This window comes from Apis florea, unplaced genomic scaffold (genome assembly GCF_048593485.1).
Source record: "Apis florea isolate Af1SG1 unplaced genomic scaffold, ASM4859348v1 contig_2272_pilon, whole genome shotgun sequence".
Taxonomy (NCBI): Eukaryota; Metazoa; Arthropoda; class Insecta; order Hymenoptera; family Apidae; genus Apis; species Apis florea.
The window spans coordinates 6,521,195-6,548,270 of NW_028256549.1; the positions used below are offsets into that span (position 1 = coordinate 6,521,195).

A 27,076-nucleotide genomic window follows, 5' to 3' on the forward strand; every position below is an offset into this window, starting at 1 on the left:
TATGAATGTAAGTTTTTTCTTTTTATCCTACCAAAGATAAAATAGATTTCTGTGGAAGATATTTATTAAGAATTTAATTTTTTGTTTTTAAATTTTACATTTTTTAAATATAATATTATTTTTTAAATATTTTATATATATATAATATATATATTAAATTATATAATATGATATAATAAAAATATATGATATTTAATTTATACCATAGAAATTTATACTATATATTTATACTTTGAGCTTTGCTTGAGTATGATATTGAACGTTTTAATAATTTATTCTTTAACAAAATGATAAGTAACAATAAATCATTTAATAATTTTAATATATATTAATATATATTAACATATATGTATCACACACAAAAGTAGACACATATAAAATATATATATTTGCATATAAAAATTTGATGTTAAGATTTTTATATAGGTTAGATAAAAAAAAAATAATAAAGTTAATTAGATATTGGAATTATTGCTTTTCTTGAGTGCATAAATTTTATAAAACAAATATAAATAAGAAAAGATAATAAGAGATAAAATAAAAATTCTGAATCTGTTATTTTTAAATATCGTAGATGAAATTAATGTAAATAAGGAGAGCAAATAGTACGAGAAAGATAAAGAAAATAAGAATTGATCTTTATTGTCATTTTAAGTATTAAAGACATTTCTTTAAAGATAGAATAAAATAAAATAATTGAAAACAAGAGTGTCATCTCTTAAGATTTTTTAAAGAAATATTTTCATTCAACAGATGGCGTTGACAGTCAATTTTTATTTTATCTTTCTCTTCCTATTATTTATTTTCTATTCATAATTAATGCATGATCAAATACATATTAACTGAATATATTTTCATCGATTTTCTTCCAAAATTATAATGTATTTTAATTTTCATATTATAAAAATTTTTATAATATAAAAAAATATAAATTTTCGACTTTACATTATGTATTATACATTACAATATTTGATTTATAAATACATAACGTATCTTGATATGATATGAATGATGTGAAACATTAAAAAATAAACAAATATTTAATTCAGCAAGATATAAAAATTCATATAAAATATTATCATTAAAAAATGAAAAAAATTTATAGGATATAAAATAAAAAAATAACTCGAAATAGTTCCATTAAGTATATATTAAACATCTTTTGTAACATTTATTTGCGTATATACATACATAAGTTTGCAAATGAACGCATACTTAGAAATTATGTAAAATATGTCATGTCTAATTCTGTTTCGTAACTTAAAACATGAAATTGATTTCATTGTTTAATATTCAAAAATGTACAAAAAAGATTTGATTATTTTTAGATAATGAAAAATTAATTCTTAATATATCTTATCATCTTATCGCTGATTATTTATTATTTAGAATTATATTAATATGAGATATTTGTATTTTTTTTTTTCAAGAAAACATATAATAGATAATATATAAACATATCTTAGAAAAAATAAATGATAAAATGAGTGACAATGAAAATATTTCGCTCAAAAATCAATAAAAAAATACGTATATATATGTATATATAAAAGATAATTGTATATGTTTATGTAAGAGTATATTAATATCAAAATCAAGAATATTATACAAATGATTATCTTTCATGTGTTTTATGAATATAATTTTTTTTCTTTTTGTTTAATATTAAATGTGAAAATTTTTTTAAATATATTATAACATCAATATATTTAATAAATTTAAATCTTTAAATAGGTTTATAGTTTCCAAATATATTTTTTCTTTTTTTTTTGTATATTTTTTTATGTAAAATCGTATCTATTGCTCATATATATTTTTTTTATTTTTATAAGAAAAATCATGCAAGCAAAAACCAATGAAATTTGTAATAATTAACACACATATACAAAACAATGATGATATACATACAATAGCAATCACAATCATTAATTCTAATTTTTGTTATTTCATCCTAGAATAAAATATAATTAAAATTCTAAATTTCAAAATTATTATAACAAATAATGAATGATATAATATGAAATATTTTTGGATTTGAATTTATGAGATTAATGTTATATCATTGTTATATATTGTTTTCAAAAATATTACAATTATAAATAAATAACAATTATTTTGAAAAAAATAATATAATAAAAAAATTTATGATTTATAAAGTCATATAAAAGATAATTGTACATGTGCGTGAAATTATAAAACTATTGTAATTTATAATAATAGAAACTCCATCTTTTGAGTTGCTTATTGGGCAATCATTTTTCTTTTATATTTAATGTAAGCGTTTTCATATTCTTAATTCTATATATCGGATATAGCATAACATCGGATATGTGTATATATGTGTGTATGTATGTGTATATATATATATATATATATATATATATATATATATATATATATATATATACATATATACATATATATATATATACGATTATTTATCAATTTAACCAGAGTTTCTTAAATATTACAATCACAAAGAAATTTAAAATTTAAATTTAAAAATTTAAAAAAATTAAATTATAAATAACTTTATATTAGTTTAAGAATTTCTGGTTAATAACTTTTTATATATAAAAAAGAGAAAGAAAAATAGCAAAAAATAATGTAAAAATAAAATAATCAATTAACACATTGTTTACTAATTTTTTATTCTAATAAATTTATATTTTCATTTTTTTAAAATGAATAATTATATTTCATTTTATTAAATATCATTTTTTGATATTTATTGATTTATTAATTCATCATAAATGTAATAAACAACGTGTTAATTAAAAAAAAAAAATAAATAAATTTGATAAATTAGAAATTCAATTTTTATAGACTAGACACTATGATCTTTATGTTTTGATTTGTTCAACATATAAAAAAAAAAATTTTAATATTTTCACAATCTTATTTTGTACCATGATACTCATCACCAGAATAAATGTGCAAATTTTTTTTATTTTAATTTACTAATTCATTTGACGATGAATATTAGTGAAATAGTTAAATATTTATTTTATTTGTATATTATTATACATTATCCACTAAAATATTCATCATCAAATATAAATCACTATTATTAAGACACAACTTTTCCAAAAGTAACTCTTATTTGTTATATTGAAACACTTTTTAAAACATTTAAATTTTTATATGATTGTTAATTTTTTTTAAGGTATTATTTTTAATACATATATGTATACAATTAGTTTATCGCATATGTATCAATAGTAACGATTTTAATACATTACGAAATTTTGCATTTATAATTTATATAATAATATATTTATATTTCTGATTGATTCACTGTTTATTTCATCAATTTATTTATTAATTTCATTCATTAAAATTTTTTTTTAAAAAAATACTGTGTTCAGAAAACACTGAACACTGATAAAATAGAATTTTTATAATAACAAGCTAATTTTTATAAAATTAGTTGTTTCTGTTTAGCTATGTCCTCTTTTTTTCTCTCTTTTAAAAAATTATCACTTTCTTTTTATTTTAAAGATAACATGGATAAACTATAACACTACAAAAGATAAAACCACTTAATAAGTAAGCATTCTTACAATAATATAATCTCATTTGGACATTAATATTAATCATCAAATTGATTTTTTTAGAGCAGTTTTTATATTATAATATATATATATTGTAATTATATTAGCAATAAATAAATAATTTTGAAATAATTTTTCATAAGTTTGACTAAACAACATTGTTTTTCATATTATTTGTGAAAATTTTCAACTTTTTTGCAAATTATGCATTAAATGAAACAATATTTAAATAGTAAAAATAATCAAATATTATATTCTTGTTTTTTATATATATTTTTAAAATTTTTTTCAATAAAATATTTGTTTTTTATTATTATTTCAATATAATAAGTGATAAAAAATTAAGTTGGTCAGATTTTATTCTTTTCATGAAAATGAATTAAAGAAGATTTAAAAAATGTTTCCAAAAATATATATTAAATAACAAAAAAAAAAGTTATCGCAAAGTTATTTTGTGCTATATTGGAAATAGTTTATAACTATATAAGAAGAATAAAGTTATATTACGACAATTTAGAGAATAAAGAGAGAGAATTTATAACTGTACAAAGGAATTCTTTTTTTTTTTTTGCATATTGCAAAAAAGAATTATCATGTTTATAGTTTATGTAAAATCATCAATCAATCATCTTTTTCTCTCTCTTTATTTCTCTTTTTCGTTTTTTGTTTTATTAGTATATTAACATCAGTTTGGTTTGCTACTTTGGCCTAACAAAATATAAATCATAGGTACTTTATAATATATTAAATGCTCATTTAGCATAGAAAAAATTTTACAGACGAAAAGAGCATTTGGCAGTAAGAAAACAAATATTAAATTATATACATTAATTGTATACATCTTTGATATCAAACTGATTGTTTCCTTTTTGAATTCATTATTGTAATTCATTATTGTAATTATGAAAGTAAATTTGTGTTTCATGAAGAGTACAAATATATAGGGTGAATCTTTATAACTAGCGAATATAACAGTGAAATGGTTGCTAACTTATAATATCACCCTGTATGTATGTTCAAAAAAAATCACGAACATATTAAATATATAGATAAAAAATCTGTCGTTTTCGTCCCTGAGCAGGATAGTAATAATACAATGTCTAAAAATCTTGTGAATTAAATATAAACACTCAATACTGAAATCGTAATTAGAACATTGTTAATGAGATTCTATTTAAATATCAAAACAGAATCCTATTTGTGAAATTGAAATTTTAGTTCTTTACTTATTCCAGTTGGATTCTATAAATAGATATAAGAAACCTAGTCAAATTGGCACAGAGATCAAATATATCAATTAGAAAATTGTGACACAATAATATGTGACGAAAAATTATATCTAATAATATTACTTATTATATTATAATATTAACTTATTATATTCAAGCTTTATATCTATCGGAAGAATCAATTGCGCAGCACAACACCAAAGAGAATATCAAACCAAGTAATTCTAGAATAGCTATAGCAGCTGTGACTCCTATCACGATATTCTTCTGGCTGTTTAATGCATCCATCAATTTATCTATGCAGCCCTGAAAGAAAAAAAATTTATGAAATTCAATCAGGATCATGCTTTCAAAATGATTGGTGCATTAGGCATGTTCAACCAATCATGATTCCAATGAATCACAATAATTTACTTCATAGAATTAGAATTAGAAAAATCTTATATGCAATGTGATAAAAATGATTATTATATAAAAATGATTATATAAAAAATAGTAATTTGTTGAGAATGAATTAATTATTAAATAATTAATTGTGAATGAACAATAAACATTTCAAAAATATTTTTTATAAGATGAAAATTAAATTTTTTAAATAATATTACATTAATTATTTTATACATATATATAAATCTACATTAACATTTTAAAAAACATTCAAAGTTTAAAGTAATCAATTTTCTGAAACTAATTTTAAATTATTGTGAAATTCGATATAAGATATAAAAAAAGATATTACCTCGTTGTAAATTGCCGAACTAACCACACTAGCCACTTTAATATTTTGGCCTGCTTTGCAATCAGCGCTGTTTTTTTTTTTGCAACAGGACTCGGGTACTTTGTACATGTTATTCGCGTCTCCGGAAACGGTAAAACTGACAGGAAATGAAGAATCGCTGGTTGCATATTTACTACCTGTCCAATCCGCTGGACCTATAGCTCCACAACATCCTAGATCTGATTGAAAAGCATCCACAGTCTCTGTGTGAGCACTGTCCTCGCCATATTTGTTCTAAAATGAAAAATAAATTAATCGTCTGTTTATAATAATTATATATATATAAAATTTTAAAATCTTGATAAATAACAATAAACTATAAATTAATTTAGAAAACTTTTTAAAAAATTTATGAAATTTTATAAAATATATAAAATTTTTAATCTTCTAATAATTAGAATACTGATGACTTGTAATATGTTTAATTTCAATATTATTATATTATATATTATATAATATTATTATATTATAGTAAATAAAATAAAATGAACAAAAAACGAAAAAAGGAACATTTGAACGCATCAATGAGAGTCTAATACAATATGATGAATAGAATAATTATAGATATTCAACCAAGCAATTTTGAGACGAATGGATATTGATGTTCAGCACGAATAGGACGAGGAGTCCAAACTAATTATAAATTCTTTTTAATGAATAGTGGTACAAATTTACTTTATAATAAAATCAAATAATTGGCTAATACCTTAACAGTATTTATTACAGAAGATTTAACCAGTTCTTCGAGACGATTGCTATTGGTATACAACCATGCTCCAGCCGCGATTTGTGCAACGATTACCACTAGCAGGCAGCTGAAGAAAGCGACCAGCATGCACTGGGATCCACGGAAAGCACCGCAACAACCGAGAAAGGCAACTATTAACATTAGGATTCCTGCTGAGAGCAAGATATAAAGACCGGCATTGAGGTTATGCTGTTCCTCGGCCAAGGACAATAGAAACATTTGTCCTGTTAACATCCATACTGCAAGACCTACTGCTGCTAGACCTACAGCCTGAAAATTAATTTATTTTGTTAATAATTGAAAAATATCATTCTATTTAATAATATTCTTCTCTATATAAAAAAATGAATTGAAAGTTGAAATAATTTCGAAATTAAATAGTTTCGATAAGGATATAATTTGATAAAATTCATTTTTTTGTAAGTGCATAACATATATAAGTTAAATTTATTTTTTTTTTAATATTTTTTTTAATCAGTCAATTGACTGAATCATTTTTTACAAAAAATATTTAATTTAAAAAAATTAAAGTTATTTATAAAAAATAATTAGTTTTTTTTTATTAACTTTAAATTTCATAAAATGTAATATAATGAAAATAAGAAATTGTCATTAATTAAACAATATTTTTTACCAATGATTTATTTATTTAGTTTCTAAAAAAAGAAATAAATTGGAAGTCAAAACAATTGAAACAATTAGAATTTTAAATTAAAAATTTATCTATATTATAATATTTAAAATACAAATTCATAAACAAAAAAACAATAAATAAAAGATTCGAAATAATTTTCAAATAATTTTCAAATAATTGTTTAAAATTATCAATTTGTTGTAGAAAAATTAATAAAAATTTAGATTAGTATATAGAATAGAATAGTAAATTTACTTGATAAACTTGCCAAGAAAAATATTACTATAGATAATGATAACGTTTTTTTAACGGTAGTATTTCAAAATTCACTGAGGCCCTTTTCATGATGGGATACCGTTGTCTGGCTCTCTCAAAAGGAAACAGGAAATTACAATACATGTTTTAAAGAGAATAGTAAATAGAAGTTTTACATTCTTAAATAACTCTTTTTAAATAATTATTGCACTTTTCTTATTTAAAAATTAAAATACAAAAACTATTGGAAAATAAACAAAAATAAAACATTGTACATTATAAAAAAACCTAATCTTAAAATTTATTAATAATTTTAATAAAATAAAAAAAAATTTCTTAAAATAAAAATAAAAATATAGAAAATAAAAATTTTTTCAATTTTATAAATATTTTATAAATATTGTATTTTTAAATTAATTCTATACAGTATATTTATTAATATTTATATGAATTCTAATGAATCATATTCTTGAAAAAATAATACTATATATGCAAACAATTTATTATATGTATGAAGATAAAACACACTACTTCGCTTATAAAAATATGACCTTCTTGGCTCTATTGAAACAGAGAAAGCAGAAAACGAGTATGTATTCTGGTTTAAGTACTGTTCACAATGCACTATATTGATAAATAATGAAGTATTCTTGCAAAACAAATGAACCAGAAAAGGATGGGTTCTTTTCAATAAACTATCTACCAGATGTGTACGTTTCCATATTAGAACGCTTAATTCTTCTTATTTCCTCTTTTTTGCAAAGAGAACCGTATATTTATCCTAAGAATTTTTTTAACTCAAAATATTTTAATTATACTTTTATATATTTATCAGATTTTAAAATAAAAAAATTAAAATTTTTGCTATTTTGCTCTTGCTCTTTGCTATTTTGCAAATAATATTTAATTGCATTAATAATAATTATTCTGTAAAACATGCAAAAATTTCTTATAATTTATTAATATATTATATTAATATATACTATTAATATATTAATGCATTATTATATTTATAGAATTTTTATTTATTATAGAATATTTATATTTAATTATAAAATTATTGTAAGACCATTTACACAAAAGAAATAATAACAAAAAATATATTTATTGTATTAAATTTATTATATTATAATTAAATAAATTCTTAGATTTTTTTTATAATTATAATATTTAAAAATAAAAATCAGTACAATAAATCAACTGAAAAAAATTATAAATGAAATGATGCAATTTTGTTCTCTTGTTAATCATATATACTAAATTATTATTATAAAGTTACTATTATAAAACTGTTATAAAACATAAAGAATACTGAAATATTATTAAATACTAAGCAAATAATTACATCATTCATATAAAAAAAATATATAAATGTAAAAGATATATTATACAATTATTATTGTATAATATATATATTAGATACATCTCCTACATAATAAATTACATATGTTTATTAGCATAACTAAGTTATGTTTTGTCATATATAGAGTTTTCTGACTTGGTTTTTTTATAAATCTCTAAATAAAATAAGCTATAAATCATATTATATTTAAATATAATGTGTATGGAAAGGAATAAACATCAAGATTGAAGGTTCAATAAGTTAAAGCAGCGAAACATACTCGTGACTTTCATTCAATGTGTAATCACGCTGAAGGCGTGCCGTTTAAACAGAGGACTATATTTTCGATGTGTCTCGAATCATTCGGGTTGCGAATGTGATGTAAGAAACAGATGCAAGAATTGAAAAGAGGATTGCTTTAAACAAGTAGATTTTTTGCCAATACTATCAGAAACCAGACATAGCATAATATCAATTCCAAGATAGGTCATATTTAACTGAATATATATTGAAACAAAAGGCTCTAAAAATATAATTAAGTTGTTGCGATCGAATATTTAATATTACATTATGTATACTAATATATACTATGTATATATTCATAATATATACTATAAATAAAACTAAACAAAAGAAGTAAAACTTTTACTAGACAAAGAAAAATGTTTTTAAATATATTAATATAAAATAAAATGTTGAAAATGTAATTTATCAAAATGTACTAAGAATATTTATGTTCAATGTCTAATTTTTTTTTAAAGTTGCTTTTTTATGAAACGAATACATTTCCTTTTATTTCATTTGTAAATTTTATTATTCGATGCATTATATTTTTTTTTTAAGCATTGACTTTATTAATGAAAAATTGAATCTATTAAAAATATAATAAATATTATATTATAAATTCATAGGATTGATGAATTAAACATAACTAAAATTATTTAAAATGATTTGATATTTTTTTTTCAAACGAATTTACATTATATATTCAAAAATAATTATATTTAATTAATTATCATAACTTATATATATATAATTAAATAATATATATATAATATTTAAAAAATATTTATATATAAAAAATATATAAAATATATAATAAATTTGTATATTGCACAAATAATTATTTAATTTTATTAACATCTACATTCCTATTTAATTCGTATTTTAATGTTTTATATTCTTTTTGATAATATCGAATTAAAAGATAAAATTATGTAGCAAATTATGTAACGAATTAATCAATTTGAAAAAGACACATTTAAATAATACCTAAACTTATTTGATTTTATAGAAAAAAATTTGTTAATACTTGTATAAACATTTCTCATTATATATAGATTTAGTATCACTTACAGTACACTTACAGTACAGTACACACATTTAGTATCAGAATAATATAGACAATTTAAATATACATGTTAAATTGTCAGATTTTCTTTCGGTTCTATGATTTCATTTCTTAACGATAAAAATAAATAATTGAATTTTCATCATCAATTTTTTTTATATAAAACATCTATTAATTTTTTTGCAAATATTTAATATAAAAAATTAATTGAAAATAATAGTAGAAAATTAATTAAATATCATTTTTTAAATTTATTAAACTAAGTTTTCGAAAATTCAGAATTGAAATATATGTAGTTACATATATCATATCTTTTCTTCAAAAGTATTTGGCACCTTTATTCGATGCCAAATATGCCAAGTTCAACATTGTTGGTTAATGAGATTCATATAATGTTTCAAATAACCATAATTAAAATATTTACACATATTTCTTTAAAAATGCATATATTATTTTTATGAAATAATTTTTTTGTCATGTTTGATTTTCAATCAATTTCAAGATGCAAGATGCAACTCATCATGAAAAACGAGTGTGCGCATTGATATGATGAATAATTACAAGAGATGGGAATTACAAGAGAAGAAACTGGGTCGTAGTGTAGGATGCAAACTCGTAGGAAGAACATATTCGTTCTCTGACTGGAAATCTATATTTAAACGCACTTATTCCTCGTTGAACATTTTCAAACTAGATGCGATGTTTGTCTCGATGCTGACATAAGCACTATTGTTAATATCTGACAAATGTTGATATATAATAGTTTCGATCAATGTTCACGATTGTAGTTTAATAACTTGAACAAATTTGAGTCATTTTTTTTCACTTCTAATTTTTACAACGCAATTTCTAAAAATGATGCGAATTTAGAATATTATAAATTAAACATGATTCATACGCGTTAGTAGATTTTCTTCTTTGATAAGATCAATATTTTCAATATTTATGATAATTGAAATGATATCAATAAGTATGTATTTTTATTGACTTTATGTAATCATTTTACAATTTAATTGATTTTTCGTTAGATAAAACCAAAATCGATAAGTCGATTATATGAATCGGTGAAATTTAGAACAAAAAGTAATCAATGTAATATACACATCATTCAGATGAAATTAATTTAGCTGTTTCCTAAATTAACTCATATTCTACGTAGGAAAATTACAGTATTTATTATTTATATATTAAAGGAATTTTGATAGTTCAAAAATTATTACTTTAATTACAAAAAAACATTTTACAGCTATTGATCATCATTCGAAATGTTATTATAGATTTAATGAAAAAATAATCATTAATCATTAAAATTTATTATTATTAGTAGATTTTTCTAATATGCTAATTAATTTTCGATCAATATATTGTACAAAAAAAAAAGAAAATGGTTATAAAACATTACAAATTTTAAACAATTTATTTTTCTAGAATATAAAAATTTTTAAAAATTGTATTTTTGTAAGAAAAAGAATCTTATGCATTTAGTTATAATCGATGCAGTATTGTGAGAGTTATATTATTAGATTGTAAAATAGCAAAGTAAGAAAAAATTTCTAAAATTTATTATTCTGTTATCCCATTTTACATTTGTTGCAATTCATATTTTAGATTTTTTATCGATATTATATACAAAAGATATTTCATTTTTGTAAATAAAAAAATTTATATAAAATTATTTATTAAATAAAAAAACATCCGATTCTTTGTTCTATGCAAAAGATCTTATTTCAAGATATTTTTAAATTTATAAAAAGAAATTTTGTCATGTAAAAAAAAATTTATAATAAAATTATTATATTATACAATTATACATTATATATATTATACAAAATATAAAAAAAGTATTGTGCAATTTGTTCAAATTGATAATTTTAAGTTTAATATTAATTTTTTTATAAAGAAAATTGCATAAATGAATTACCTTATTGCAATTATTGTAATAATTTTTAGATAATATTATTTTAATTCAATCGATTATAGTACAAACTCAGTTATCTTATTCTTATTATCTTCGAAATAAATTCGCGATTTGAAATAAATTACAGGTCACCGGGTTAACAACTGTAAAGAGTGAATTAAATAAATTTATTGATACAAAAATTATTTAGTTTTATCTCTTATTATTTTTTATTCTTTATCTCTCTTTCTTATTTTTATTTCGACAATAAATAAAATGAAATTTTTATTTTTTTTATGTTAAATATTATACTGTTAATTAAATATTATTAAATTAAATGAGAAATTATTTAAATTATCCATAATTTTTTATAATATTTATATATGATATTTAATGTATTATTTATATATTATATATATTATATTAAATTTTAAGTTTTATTCAAATTTTTCTCTTTTTATTAAAAAATTAAATTATAAAAATGAACATATACAAATTTTTTAAGTTTATTCATCAAGTAATAGTCACATTATTACATTGTACATCTACTTAACAGTCAATATGCGCAAATTATATTATTCTTTATTATTAAATGATATGTAATAATTTTGATCAATCAAATTATTATAAATATAACATTACTAAATATTAGTATTGTAGTATTTATTTATTGATCTTATTTTTTTATTAAGTTAATTAAATTTTAAAAACCAAATTAAATATAAAAATTTCATATATTGAATGATTCTATGAATTTATTAGTTTATAGCATAAAGAAAAAATAATCAATTATATCAATAAATCATAAACAATTGTTCAGCTATAATTATTAAAATTTCTGATATATAATTATGAACACTTACCCAAAATATAAAATTTATGCAGACTAATGAATATTTAACAAATCCATAACATTCTGAAAGCACCATTTTCTTCAATTATATATAATACACAACACTCAGGTTATTTTGATAGTTTAATGGAAAACACGAATTCTCAGCTCAATGGAAATCGTTTACATTCGTTGGACGCTAATACACGGATGAGGGAGAGTTTCTTTTTATATGTTATTATGAATTACTTAATACCGTTCTCGTATATTATTAAAAGAAAAACACCGATTCATTCTATGCAGAGATTTATAAGCAAATGTCATGAGATTGTGAATACGAATACAAACTATCGGCATTAATTTTTATCGCGAATATGCGAGTGTAAAGAATAAGACTGCCACTCTCGTTTAAACCTTCTTGAAACTGCAGCTTATGACGTCATTCGAATATTCTATCTCTCTTGTTTGTGTTTTGTATTGTTATTTCTTTCTCCTATTCACATATGATCCCTACTATTCAACTCATTCTAATATACTGTTTTTCCCTAACGCTCATTCGCTCACATATAACCCCCACTCTGTTTTCTCAATAATATTACGCATGCGCGAAACATCATGAAATTATATATTCAAACATGTTTTTATATCTTTTTTGGTACTTTATTTCTTTTTGGGATTTTATTCTTTTTTATTTTAATTTTACTGTTTTAATACAATGTATTTAATAGCATTTTGTATCTTTTAATAGCAGTTAATGTTAATAGCATTTAATGTTTTTTATATATATATTTTTTATTTCTATTATATTTAATCTAATAATTTAAATATATTTAAATTTACAATAACAAATTTTTATTATTAATGATTAAAAAATATATTTGAATGATGTGACATTTTACATTATATTATTTATTAATTAATATATTTTATCTAAACCTTCAACTTCTTTCTTTTTGTCAATATCTCCATTAATATTTATAGAAGTTATTCTTAGCATTGTTCTGTGTATTCTATAAACTGTAAAATAAACAAATATATTAGATGGAATTGTAAAATATTTTTGTTATATTATAAAATAATATTAATCTTACAATTTAATCTTCTATATTGTTTCCTTTTTTTCATTTTGAAATTTGTTATTGTATGAGACAAAGTTTTTTGTATTACAATTGCATCAACAGATACCAATTCCCTGTTCAAAACAGGTCTTCCAATGAGAGTGAAATCTTTACTGCCAACTAATAATACTTTTTCCAATTTTATTTCATCTCCTGGTTGAGGTGGCCAATTACCTTCAATAGCTATAATATCACTTTCTGTGACTTTAAATTGTTTTCCTAGTATATGTATGACTGCAAATAAGCGACCAGTCGATTTAGTAGTTATTTGTTTGTTAATTTCATTGATTACATCTAAAAATAAAAAGAAAATATTAAAATTACATGAATAATATAATTACATGGATAATATAAGAATAAATAATAATTAATGAAAAATATTATATCATACATATATTATTCCATATAATTACCAATTGCTATTTTTTCTTTTTTTTCATCATGTTCAGGAATTTCTTCTTGATAATTTGATGGTGAATTGAACCAAGGTAACTTATATCGAGTACGATATCCAGCTACTCTTATTTCCCATAATTTTGATACTATAATAAATAATTCGTTATTTATATATTTTATATTTATTTATTTCTATTTACTCTTAAAAATTAATAAAAAATTATGTTATATTAATTTAATAATTTGACATTAATTATTAATAATTATAATAATAAATAAATTTTACAATAGTAATAAAATAAATAAAATATATAAATATATAAATATTAAAAATAATCATATTTTACGATAAAAATCCATATATAAATAATTAACAGAAAAAATAGTTAAAGTATTAATTATGATATAATTTATTTAAAAATAAATATTAACAATTTCTTTTAAATTTTATGAAATAAAAGTGAGGTTATAACTTAAAATTTGATGTAAATAAATAAATGAATTTTATATTATTTCTATATAAAATATTAACAAACCTGGATAGTATTTTTTATACGTTAAAGTCGGAAAAATTCTTTTGATACAGGTATTTGTAACAAAATTAAATAATCCTGTAAAAGTAGATAGTGTCGCCATGATTTATTATCTACATATTTGTTTTGTTTGATAATTTAAGAATGAAAAATTTAAGAGATCCATATTTATAATTATAGGTATATTTTATGAAACCAGAAAATAAATATATTAGAAAAGAATAAAAATGATTTTTTTTATCAGAAAATATGAAGGAATAATTGTAAGGATTCGCGCGAAATTTTTAAATAACGAATTTCAATATATTCATATTCGAAAATAAAATATATTAAAAAATCATCGTTATTTAATATTATATAAATATTTTTATTTATGATTTTTTTCTAATGATATTTATTTTTTAATGTAATATATATTATCAATGTAATAATCAATATCTAAAAACTAATTGCACATACGGAAGAATCGTAGTATTTTGTAGACTTCGCTTGTAGTTCCGGTTCAAATCAGTATGTAAAGAGATGTCGGTATATGTTCGCGAATAGTTACTTGTTATGTTTAGCCATTGTATTGTGTAGAATCAATGATTGAATTTGAATTATTATAATTATTCTTAGTATTTTTAGTAATTCGGCCACGTCGAATTATGCAGTTTTATAAGGAAAAACTTCTATCGCCTGGGCAATTGAAACGTCTTAGTGAACACAAATATAGTTGTACGACAAGCAGTCTTTTGGATGGATTTCTTCAACCCTGGTGGGACTGGCTTGTTAGTAAAGTACCACTTTGGCTTGCACCCAATTTAATCACTATCGTAGGTCTAATCGTCAACATTGCAACTACTTTGGTTCTTGTGTATTACAGTCCTGATGCTAAAACTGAGGTATCGTTTACATAACCTATTATTCTTGAATCTTTTTCCGTGTGAAAATATAAGAAATTTTTGTGAACTTTAAAAAGCTAATATATACTTATTCATTATTATTTATTTATTGAAAGGAAGAGAGAGGATAGAATAAATACAAACAAAAAATAAATATATGCAATTATCGTAATAAAATATAAAATTATTAAAAATTAATTAAAAGCAAATTTTATATATAATATGAATGTTTGAATTATATATATTACTGCAATTCTATTAATTCCATAAATATTTATAGTTATAATATATATATATATATATACATATATTTATTTATTTTAAAATTATATATATATATTTTTTATAACATATTATAAAATAAATAATTTATTTAAAAAAATGTAATTAATGTTATCTTAGGCACCTAGATGGGCATGTTTTTTATGTGCACTTGGTTTGTTTATTTATCAAAGTTTGGATGCCATAGATGGCAAACAAGCCAGAAGAACAGGAACTTCAACACCATTAGGTGAATTATTTGATCATGGATGTGATTCCATATCAACTGGTATGTTAAATAACTTTTTGAGTTTTTAATTTTTGTTGAAAATCCATATTAAAAATATAATAAAAGATATATATTGTACATTTTTTTTATTAAATATTTAAACATAAAATATATTTTATAATTTACAATATACTGTAATTTTAAATTTGTTATATTATAAATAAAAAAATAACATTTTTATTTTTTTAGTTTTTATTGCTTTATCAGCATGTATAGCAGTGCAATTAGGATATTATCCAACATGGATGTTTTTTCAATGCTTTTGTGCTATGACACTTTTTTATTGTGCTCATTGGCAAACATATGTTTCAGGTAAAAAATTTTTTTCTTATTCATAAATATTAATAAGAATAATTTTCAAAATTGTTTATATTATAATATAATTATTTCTAATTAGGTTCTTTAAGATTTGGCAAAATAGATGTTACAGAAGCACAATTTACCATTATAATAATTCATCTCATTTCTGCAATTTTTGGACCCAAAATATGGATGATGGAGGTTGTATCTATTTTAATAATATTCTTAATTTTAAGCTATTTTATATCAATCAATAAGATATATATAAGATATATATAATATATATATATTATAACTTTATAATTAATAATATATTATACTTGTAGAATGTTTGATTAATTTATTTATTATTGATAAAATTGAAACATACAATTTTGCAAATTTTAATTAAATAATTGATTACCATAAAATATTTGATTTGTCTTATTTTTATTTTTATTTTCAGTTTTTTAAATAAATTGAACTTTTTTAATATTAAATTTATCTAATGATATTAACTTACTTTTAAAATTTAATAATAGAGTTATAATTATAAAATATTATGAATTTTTATAGGATATTAAGAACATAAATTTAATTTTTTATATTTATTTATATCATGATTTTCCATTTGAACCTTCATCAAATGTTGTCCAATTTTTATTGTTACCTATATCATAATTTTGTATATATGTTATATCATTTGTTTATGTTTCATCTATTCCATCAATTTATAAATTAAAGATAAATAATATAGGAATAAATTGTTATAATTAGAATGTTAACTAATTATTCTTCAATTTAACTATTGGTTATATAAATAAAAATTAAAGTTTTTGGTAAATTTGTCATTTTTTATCTCAAGACTCATGTTTATAAAAAATTTGAAAATATTTCTGCATGAGTCTAACGAGATTATTTCTTACAGATACCATACATAGATGGTTTTATGTTTAAATATTTAATAGGAGTTATGACAGTAATTTGTGCAGTGGCAAACTTATATTCCATCTTTTCGGTGATTTTCACCGGAGGAGTGGGCAAGAATGGTTCGACTGTGGCTGTAAGTTAGTCAATTAGACTTTTGTTTTTAGAAATGTGGAAATGGGAGCAGCATGGCATGAGGAGCAGTGCTGAAATTATCTTTTTTGCTATGAAACTTATTGTAACATGCATTTTATTTCTAAATTTCTTACTCATTACTCACTTATGCCCTTTCATTTATTCCATTTCTTTTTTATTTTCCTGCATTACATCCTTATTCATCATAAATGTATCATAATTTGTATTTGTACTTACAGTTTGTTGTATTCTCATAAAAAATATATACAGTAAACCAAAATTTGTAGTATGAGAGAAATCAAAGAAATTCTATGGTGCAAAATAAATAAAAAATTAAGAATAACAAAAATGCAATTGAGACAATGATTATTTCTTCGTTGTAATTTTGTTATTTTTGATATTTGTTTTATTTTAAATTATATAATCTCTTTGATTTCAAATGTTTCTCAAATTATGGTTTATAGTATAATAAAAAATATTATTAGAATATATCATACTAAAAATTATATTTTAAGAATTGTTTTGTTGTATTTATTAAAAGCTCTATCTAATTCAATTTATATTTAATATTTTAAATTGTGCTTTTGAAACAATTTCTATCAAAAAAATATGAAATGTGATGTAAATATATATATTTATTATCATAACATAATATTTTAATAATATCTTAATATTTTTTAAAATAAAGTAAAACTAACATTAAAAAATTTGCATTAACTTCAAACAGTAAGCAAATATTTTCATATAAAAATTACACTTTATCATAAAATTTATCATAATCATAATCCATTGATTCAAAATACAATTTTTCATCTTAATCACAAATTGTATTATTATAATATAAACATTTATATGAATTTAAAAATTTATGAAGAAATGAGGAACTTGTTATTTATATTTTGCGGCTCCCTCGTGCCTAATAATTTAATTTACTATTCTACCATTTTGTATTATATATACTGAGCCACTAATGGAACTATTTCATGTTGAAAAATTACAAGTAATTTAAAAAATATAAAATATAGAATAAATATAGGATAAATTTTAATTGCATTTCTACAATATTTATAACGAGCGAGATTTTGTACATTTGTTTAGATACCAGTGCTTGGTGTAGGCACAATCAGTAACTACGTAGCAGTGTTATTTTATGCAGGCTACATTCATGTATTCCTTGAATTCTGTAAAGTCTTTGAATCTGGTGGGATTGGAAAGAATGGTTCCACGATTGCAGTAAGTTTTAAAAATTCAAACTCGTCAGTTATATATATATATATATATATATTTTACATATATATATATGTAAATTTTTATATATATCTACATCACTATAGTATAGTGATCTTTCTTCTTTTATTTTGCTTGCCTATCTAAACTATTCAGTTATTATTATTCATGTTAAAAGATAATTTCTGCATTACTAAATTTTACTTTATAATCTATATGCACATTATTTTATCATAATATAAGATATTTGTATGATATATTATGAAAAAATATGGCTTATATTCTAATATTATTCTAAAATATAATTTTTCTTATTTTATCTTTCATTTTATTTAAATGCTTATAACTATATTTTTTTAGGATATTAATTATTTATTCCTGAAATATTTTCAGTACAAATAATTGTCAGTCTTATACAATAATAATATAATTTTTAAAAATAAAGTAAAATTCAAACAAATTAATTTATACAAAAATTAGTAAAAAAAAAATCAATTTAAAGATTTTATTTGTAAAAAATATAAAATGAATTTATTTGAATTTTTAAATTAAATTATTTATAAGTAAGTTTGATATGAAATTAGAAAACTCCAGATTTTCTAATTGATTGATTTTAATTGACTTATTTTTGCGAGATAATGCAAATTATTTAAATATATTTTGAAGATTTGAAATTGTTTCAAGAGCAAGAAGTTCTTTTCACCAATATATGATGAAATAGAAATTAAAAATATTTAAAAATTACTAATAGAAAGGTTTTTCGTATCGGTTGCATAGTTGCCATATACTGGCACAGAGGTCAAGGTGTTTCCATTATGGGCTGCTGTGGGCATCGCTATTTTACTTGCACAAAGCAGCATTTCCGTCATTCTTGCCGGTGGTGTCGGAAAAAATGGCTCCACCGTCGCAGTAAGTCAGTTCAAAAGTAATAAAATCATCGTGTAGTGCACTTTGCATTTTCCTTTGATTTAGGCCCATGTTATAAAAAACAATTTACTTTTTAAATAATACACAGAATTTGGTATTTTATGTATTTTATGATATATTGATATAAAATAAATATATATTATTATATTTATTTATACATAATTTATTATACATTATATATATTTATAAATAATATATATATTATATATATCAGTAATATTCAGAAAAATAATTAATAATGTTAAAAATATTTTGTATTATCTTGTTTAAATTAAAAACGAATCAATTCTAATTATAGAATTGTATATAATTAATTATAATATAGAAAAAATGTTTAATGTTATTCATTAAATTATTTGTATGGGTCTAAATTTTGCAAGAGCATCACACAGAACTGTTTACTGTATTTTTGTTTTCACTTTGGTTAACACCTTTTCCTAAATATATATAATAAATATATAAGAATATATATTAGAATATCATACATATCTTCCAGTTTATATTCCTATTCATCAATTTCTATGCACTCTTACTTTATATATAAATCTGCATGCACTATTAATAAAAGTATATATATATTATTTTATAAAATTAATACAGTAATTTTAGTTAGTAATGCTTAATTACTTTTATTGCAACTAATTTTTTACTATGTATTATAACATGCTTAGAATATATTATATTATTAAATTAAGTTACTTTTTCTAATTTTTATAAATTTTTAATATAATTTTATATTATTGTAAATAGATGCTTTTTTTAGAGATTTCTTTAAAGATTTGCATTTTATATGCAAATATATGGGATAAAAATGTTTAAGCTGGTAATTTTAATGATTTATAGCTTTCTAATAATGATAAAAATATAAAATTTCAATGAAATGTATATTGTATATATAGTTATATATAAATGTATATATATAAATATATATATAGTATATTGTATATATAATTTTTAGTAATTATTATTTTATTTTATTATAACTATTTCTTGCATATAAAATAGAAGAAATTAATTTTTGTAAAGTAACTATTTTTTGTGTATAAAATATTAAATTACGTATTCTGTTATTAAATAATAAAATTTGTCTTTTTTAAATTTATATAATTTTCTTATTAATTTATCAAATATTTATATTTACAATTCTTTATTTATAATTATATTTATAAATAGATGCTTAAATATTAAATTTTAGATATTTTATTTGTAAATATATTATTAATTTGAATATTTTTTTTGTGTAATTATTATTATCTTTATAATATTTATTCCGTTTCAGGGAACATCAGTTTTATCTCCAATTATTCCATTTAGTTTTGTGGTAGTACCAGCTTTTATAATTTATAGAAAAAGTGCTGAACATGTGTATGAAAATCATCCTGCATTGTACATACTTGCATTTGGAATGGTTGCAGCTAAAGTTACCAATCGATTAGTGGTATGTATATTATATTAACTTTTTATTACCGATTGTTTTATTTGTTTATTAATTGTTTTATGTTATGTTTAATATTTTATGGTATTGTTATTCATTATTACAGGTTGCACATATGACAAAAAATGAAATGGAATATTTAGATAGTTCACTAATTGGACCAGCAATGCTATTCTTGAATCAATATTTCAATTTCTTTATCAAAGAATATTATGTTCTATGGTTATGTTTTGTAAGTTTTTTAATATTTGAATATATTTTATTGAATTTTTTTTAAATATCATATTTATATGTTTTATATTTATTTTTGTTTTTAGATTTGGGTTACTTTAGATTTACTCCGATATAGTTCTCAAATTTGTCTTGAAATTTGTGATTATATGAAGATCAAACTATTTAGGATACCATTAGGAGATCATCGAATGAGCCTGGTTTCTAATACAGCTGAGAAAAATGGTACTAATAGGTCCCAACGTAATAGATTGCAAAAGAAACATCACTAGGATTTACTTGTGATAATGAATGTGCTGTACAATTCATTTTTTGTATAAAGAAAAATTAATATAAAATATAGGAATTTGATAAATTTTGTTATATTATTGTATGTATATGTATATGTATATGTTATATATATATATATATATATATATATATATATATAGAAAATACGAATAGTACAGTTCATTTATTATCACAGTAATTATTTATTGCCGTATATGATTAGTATTGAATATAAATGAAAAATCTCACCAACATGTTGGTTAAAAATCATTCACTGCTTACCGTCGATTGCAATTTGTTATCGACGAAAAAAATATTGTGTACCTAGTGATCAAAGTTACGATTAAAATCGATAAAATAACGAGATACATAAAATAATATAATTTAAATATAAGAAGTGATATATAATTATTATCAAAGAAAAATAGTTAAAAGACATGATATAAACTTTAAGTAACGTTATATCATTTTTATAAGTTTTATAGTAATTTAATTAAATCAATGAATGCGAATGATTTATTCAATTTTCATTTGTTAATAATTGTATGAAATTCATATTTGGTTATGCTAAAATTACAAATGACTTCGTTTTAAATTTTTGATGAACTTTTAATGACTTTTTGGCAAATTTGGCAAAAGATATTAGTTTTTGCACAATTTCAAATGAAAAAAAAAAAAATACAATAATCGTTTTCTAAAGGTTGTGTTTAGTGATACTAAAGTTATTTTTTGGATGCAACATTATATGTCATGATCTCATAGAATATTATAACAGTTCGATTAAGATTAGAGAAAACATGATTATTTTGTTAGAACTTATAATTTTAGTTTACATGTAACATATGTATACGTAATTATATATATAATATGAATATTTCCGATATTTCTATAGTCAATTATAACAAATCCATAAGTAATTTACCAAAGATAGTTCATTTGAGTTGATTCATGAAATGATTATGATTTTTCTTATTTTTTTTTTTTAATTTCAATTTTATATAATTGAGAAATTACAAAAAATTCAAAAAAACATTATTAGCCAATAAATTACAACTATTTTTTTTTTAAATATAACATACATATTTTTTATTTTTATTTGTACTGGATAAAGAATTATGTCAGCGAAAGTGCATAACATAGAGAATATATATTGTTTTCGTCTTATATAAATTGATAAGTATATTTTTAATTTATAATGATTTATTTTCAATTTAAATCTTAATATGCGTTTCTGATTTCATTTGTATAAAATATTTCCAATAAGCCATAAAGCAACTGAATAATAATTTTATATGAAAAAAATATTCTTAAATCAATTTAGTAAAATGGGTATTATAAAATTTTTTTTGCAAAAAATAGCATATTAATTTAATATTAATCGTAAAAGTTATTCACTAATGATTATTTCTTTGCTAATATCGATTTTTAATGAAATAGAATATATTATATATATAGATTTGTAATATATTGTAATTCTTAACTCATGGAAAGTAAATTTTATATTGTACGTACGTTATGTATGCATAATTTATAATATAATTCGTATTGTAGCGTCATTTAAAAGCTTTTTTGATTTAGAGTATGTTATTTAAAAAGAGATCTTAAATTTTTAATGATGTTTTGACATTAAACAATGACATTAAACATTAAAATATACATATATTTCATTTGAAACTGTACAAGAAATAGTTTCTTCAAAAATATGATTATTAATAAAATAGAATCATTGTGCATAAAAAAAGAATTGTGCAAAGAAATTAGCAAATAATATTTAATTTAAACATTATACAATATTTTAATTATAAAAATCTTTCTGAAAGATCTTTAAATTTTTATTGAATGACAATATTCTATGAGATTTTCTCAATATTGGCTAATAAAATAAATAATGTATCTAATAATCAAATGTACCGTATCTTGATTTTTGTTCATAAAGTATAATATACTATTTCGATAAATAATCTTTTTATCATGCTATCTTTTATTTGTACATTTTCATTGAAAAAAGCTTGATATAATGATCAAAACATTTGGAGTGTCCCACTTTCCTATCTTCAGATTTAATCCATGGTAATCCTTTCAAAATGGATTGCGAAGGTGATTTTTTTTAAGATAAATTCTAGATCTTGCTTTCTAATGTACCTTTATAAGCTTTAATATTAATCTGCATGTTTTTTTATTCAGTATGACTTTAAATTTTTTTGTTGTATTGTTTCTTACAAAATTCTTTATATGTAATAATGGAATTGTAACAATATCTAAATTTAGTACTATCTGAACTTATAATTTTGTAATGGTATTATAATAGTTTGCATGAATAATTCATATTCGATTGTGGAATGTTTGGCATGTTTATAGAATTTTTCTATAAGTTAATTCTTTTATTTTATCATTCATTATTATTAAATTTCATTTACTTCAATCAATAATTGCAAAATTTGTTTTTTTTATTATCGAATATTCGTTTCAATTTATATATTATTTTATAAATAATATGAAAATATTTTCTTTTTATGTAAATTGTTGACTATAAACTATAATAAGCCAAAATAAATTATTCTATAAAATATTTTTATATAATTTAATATTAAATATTCGAAGAATTGATATTTTTTAAATTTTTTATTTATAATATAATTTCTTTTTTATTTGATTTTTAACTTTATTTTCTTTCTATTTAATAAATAATTTATCGAATATTCAAAATAATACGAAATAAATATAAATATTATGAGGTACGCAATAAAGCAAGTAAAGAATTAATGACATGTAAAGATAGCATTTTGCATGATTGTGCCTATATTTTAGTTCTAACAAATATGTTTGATATGTTATATTTAAAAATTATGTTTCTAATATATTTCAACATGTACAAATTATTTTTATCATAAAACGTACAAAAAAAATCAAAAAAAGATTTTTGGATACGGTCGTTGATTGATACAAAACAATGTCAAATGGAAAGAAGAATTTGGCAACTATATAATTTTAATGCATCTTATTGAAAATATAAAATGATTATAATAATTTTTTTTTATAAATATTATAATTGTTAATTGCCAACTTTTGATTAGTATTAATAATAATGCGTGATCTGTTACATAAATGGGCATAAATTACATAAATATTTCTCTGATGTTAAATAGAATTATATATATCATAATATATTATTCAAGTATGTGCGAATGACATAATAATACTTTTAGAAATTTGATATCTATTTTTTTTTTACCTTTAATCGTATAATCATATTTCTAATTATACAAATCAAATGCACTAAATATTAAAAAAAATTTGTTTAAATTGTTTTTATGATAAATAATATTTCATAATAAATGAATATATAATAGAATTATTAAAATTCATATTCTAACAAGATATTCGCACATACCGTTCGTTAATGTTTTTATTTTTTTGTATGCATGAATAGTTTTGTTCACAGTTCGAACGATGGTGGAACAAGAGCCTCTATTAGACGAGGATTATCATCATCATGGATCTGATACTACTCTCGATATATGACGGTTGAAAAAATATTCGTTAGCGTAAATAAATTATATCGCAGAACAGGATTGCGCAAAACTCTTTTTTTGTAACTTTTATGATTCTTTTTCTCAATCAAAAAACAAATACAACCTTATCTACGATGAAGATCGTAATAGAGATATATCATTAAAGTAAAAACATATGTAATTTCTGTGATTTAATTTTTTGTAAAGATATTGAATTTGGTTAGGAGAAAGATCATAAACGATGTGATACAATGAAAAAGTTTATTTGTATAATAGCGAAATAGAAAAAGATGTTTAAAAAAGAGTTTTGCGTCGAAATTTTGGCAGCGAAATAGAAGAAAATTAAAAAAAAAAAAGAGTTTTAATTCTATCGATATATATGTATTTTGCGTTATATGAGATTGGTCAATTGAAATATTTTCGACGATCGAAAGTAAGATAAGATCCCGTAACAGTTCCATAAAGGGACACTATGAAGTACAATTTCGTTACCGGTAATTATACAACGAAAGACTCATAATTACTCGTATTACAATTAGAAACACTGCGAATTGTAAGATAAGACTTATATATATATACATACATACACATATATATTACTGAAAACATTTAGAGATTTTTATTTTATAAAGGAATGAAAATAGAATGGTTTTTTAAAGGACAAAAAAAATATAGAATGGAAGAAATTGAAGAGAAATATATATATAGAATAAATATATATATATATATATAATATATAATATATGTAAAAAAGATGATTTAACTTCTTCAAGAGATTGAAGATTAATATTTTTTAATATTGTCAAAATTAATATTGAATAGTTATGTATTAGTTCTAGCATAATACAAAGCGAATACTTGTTAATTTTTGTCGGTTTTACGACGATCTTTAGTTTTTAACAGAATTTGTATTATTTCTTATCTTTGATAATAGTTCAATTATTTGAATAAAGTTTAAAAAATCACAAACGATAGGAAATATAAATAAAGAGAATAGTAGAAATAATTTTGTATTGAAAAACAATTAGTTACATTTTTTTCTTGAGATTCAATTTTTTTAATTTAATTTAATTTAATTTAATGTAATTTAAAGTTATAACATTGATTATAGTAAATTTTATGAAAAATCTTATGTTTTAAATATATATATAGGTATGAGAGATTCTATGTTATAAAGTACGAACCATGTAATTTATGCAATCAAATAAAACTTTTATTATCATTTTGTTACTTTTTTGTTCGTTAGTAAATTTTAAAATTACATAAATTTTTTGATTGTTTAGAATATTTTCTCAAAATGGAACAAATTCGAATAACGATTAAAAACTGGTTCAATCCTTGAAAATTGGGTCAGGAATAATCACTATTTTCTGGGAATTCGGTCGTCTATCATATTTTATGTTAAGTTTAAAAAAAAGAATTTTTTACAAAGATATAATTATATATGTTATTTTATTAATTTTTTATTTATAATTTACAATATTATAATTAAGTATTTATTAGAAAATATATTTCCCATTTAATAATTTAATATTTTATATAATAATTTAAAGAAAAAAGAACAATTTTTGAAGGTATTCAATATTTATCATTTTAATCATTAAATTTTTCTATTTTTTTTTAATTAAGTCTTTCTTCTGAGAATATCGATATATAATTTCAAAAAAATAATTATTGCGAAATTTTTTTTCTTATATTTGAGATTTTTAGATCAAATGAATTTTTTATAAAAGAAATTATATATTTTCATCATTATAATATTTTAACGATAAAAAAAATTCTTCATTTACTATGATGAAATAAAAATTTTTTCTAAAAAAAAATATTTTCTTACATAATCTTTTGTGTTGTTAAAATCAATAAGGAATTTTAATTTTCTTCTGCATATACACATATACATTATATACATTATATACATACATAAAATAAATTTATTTTTATTTCATTTATTTTATTTATTTTTATGGTTAAATCACAATGATTAATAATATTATTTTACAGGATACCCTATATAACACGTTAAGTAACATTA

General features: G+C 20.1%; 3 protein-coding genes across 8 annotated transcripts; 1 reads left to right on the forward strand and 2 right to left on the reverse strand.

The window, feature by feature from the left end:
- Positions 1-3,120: 3,120 nt before the first annotated feature.
- LOC100867368 (CD9 antigen) lies at positions 3,121-13,157 on the reverse strand. Its single transcript, XM_003695900.4, has 4 exons — positions 12,652-13,157; positions 6,268-6,579; positions 5,523-5,795; positions 3,121-5,089 (listed from the first exon to the last, which is right to left on the reverse strand). Exons 1-4 carry the CDS (start codon positions 12,715-12,717, stop codon positions 4,937-4,939), a joined length of 804 nt encoding a protein of 267 aa, XP_003695948.2. The 5' UTR covers positions 12,718-13,157; the 3' UTR covers positions 3,121-4,936.
- A 312-nt stretch (positions 13,158-13,469) lies between these two features.
- Positions 13,470-14,992, reverse strand: mRpL21 (mitochondrial ribosomal protein L21). Its single transcript, XM_012489684.3, has 4 exons — positions 14,671-14,992; positions 14,152-14,280; positions 13,712-14,032; positions 13,470-13,637 (listed from the first exon to the last, which is right to left on the reverse strand). The coding sequence occupies exons 1-4, from the start codon at positions 14,768-14,770 to the stop codon at positions 13,537-13,539; spliced, it is 651 nt and encodes a 216-aa protein (XP_012345138.3). The 5' UTR covers positions 14,771-14,992; the 3' UTR covers positions 13,470-13,536.
- Positions 14,993-15,132: 140 nt separating this feature from the next.
- Positions 15,133-26,274, forward strand: bbc (choline/ethanolaminephosphotransferase 1 bbc). Of its 6 annotated transcripts, XM_003695899.4 has the most exons (11): positions 15,133-15,551; positions 15,954-16,101; positions 16,291-16,413; positions 16,499-16,602; positions 17,309-17,443; positions 18,541-18,675; positions 19,447-19,578; positions 20,876-21,034; positions 21,138-21,263; positions 21,349-21,487; positions 24,975-26,274. In XM_003695899.4, the coding sequence occupies exons 1-11, from the start codon at positions 15,315-15,317 to the stop codon at positions 25,052-25,054; spliced, it is 1,518 nt and encodes a 505-aa protein (XP_003695947.1). In that variant the 5' UTR covers positions 15,133-15,314; the 3' UTR covers positions 25,055-26,274. The 6 variants fall into 6 exon arrangements, with proteins under 6 accessions (XP_003695947.1, XP_012345129.1, XP_012345131.1 ...); XM_012489675.3 differs by lacking the exon at positions 19,447-19,578; XM_012489677.3 differs by lacking the exon at positions 17,309-17,443.
- Positions 26,275-27,076: the final 802 nt, after the last annotated feature.

Bases quoted from the DNA above. Each gene is read 5' to 3' on its own strand.
- LOC100867368 (XM_003695900.4), bottom strand. From the start codon at position 12,717: ATGGTGCTTTCAGAATGTTATGGATTTGTTAAATATTCATTAGTCTGC. The intron at 5,796-6,267 runs GTATTAGCCAAT...TTTTCATTTTAG, and splicing joins CTGTAATAAATACTGTTAAG to AACAAATATGGCGAGGACAG. The intron at 5,090-5,522 runs GTAATATCTTTT...TTTTTCTTTCAG, and splicing joins GTTCGGCAATTTACAACGAG to GGCTGCATAGATAAATTGAT.
- mRpL21 (XM_012489684.3), bottom strand. From the start codon at position 14,770: ATGGCGACACTATCTACTTTTACAGGATTATTTAATTTTGTTACAAAT. The intron at 14,033-14,151 runs GTAATTATATGG...TTTTATTTTTAG, and splicing joins AAAAGAAAAAATAGCAATTG to ATGTAATCAATGAAATTAAC. The intron at 13,638-13,711 runs GTAAGATTAATA...TTTATTTTACAG, and splicing joins ACAATATAGAAGATTAAATT to TTTATAGAATACACAGAACA.
- bbc (XM_003695899.4), top strand. From the start codon at position 15,315: ATGCAGTTTTATAAGGAAAAACTTCTATCGCCTGGGCAATTGAAACGT. The intron at 18,676-19,446 runs GTAAGTTTTAAA...TCGGTTGCATAG, and splicing joins AGAATGGTTCCACGATTGCA to TTGCCATATACTGGCACAGA. The intron at 19,579-20,875 runs GTAAGTCAGTTC...ATTCCGTTTCAG, and splicing joins AAAATGGCTCCACCGTCGCA to GGAACATCAGTTTTATCTCC.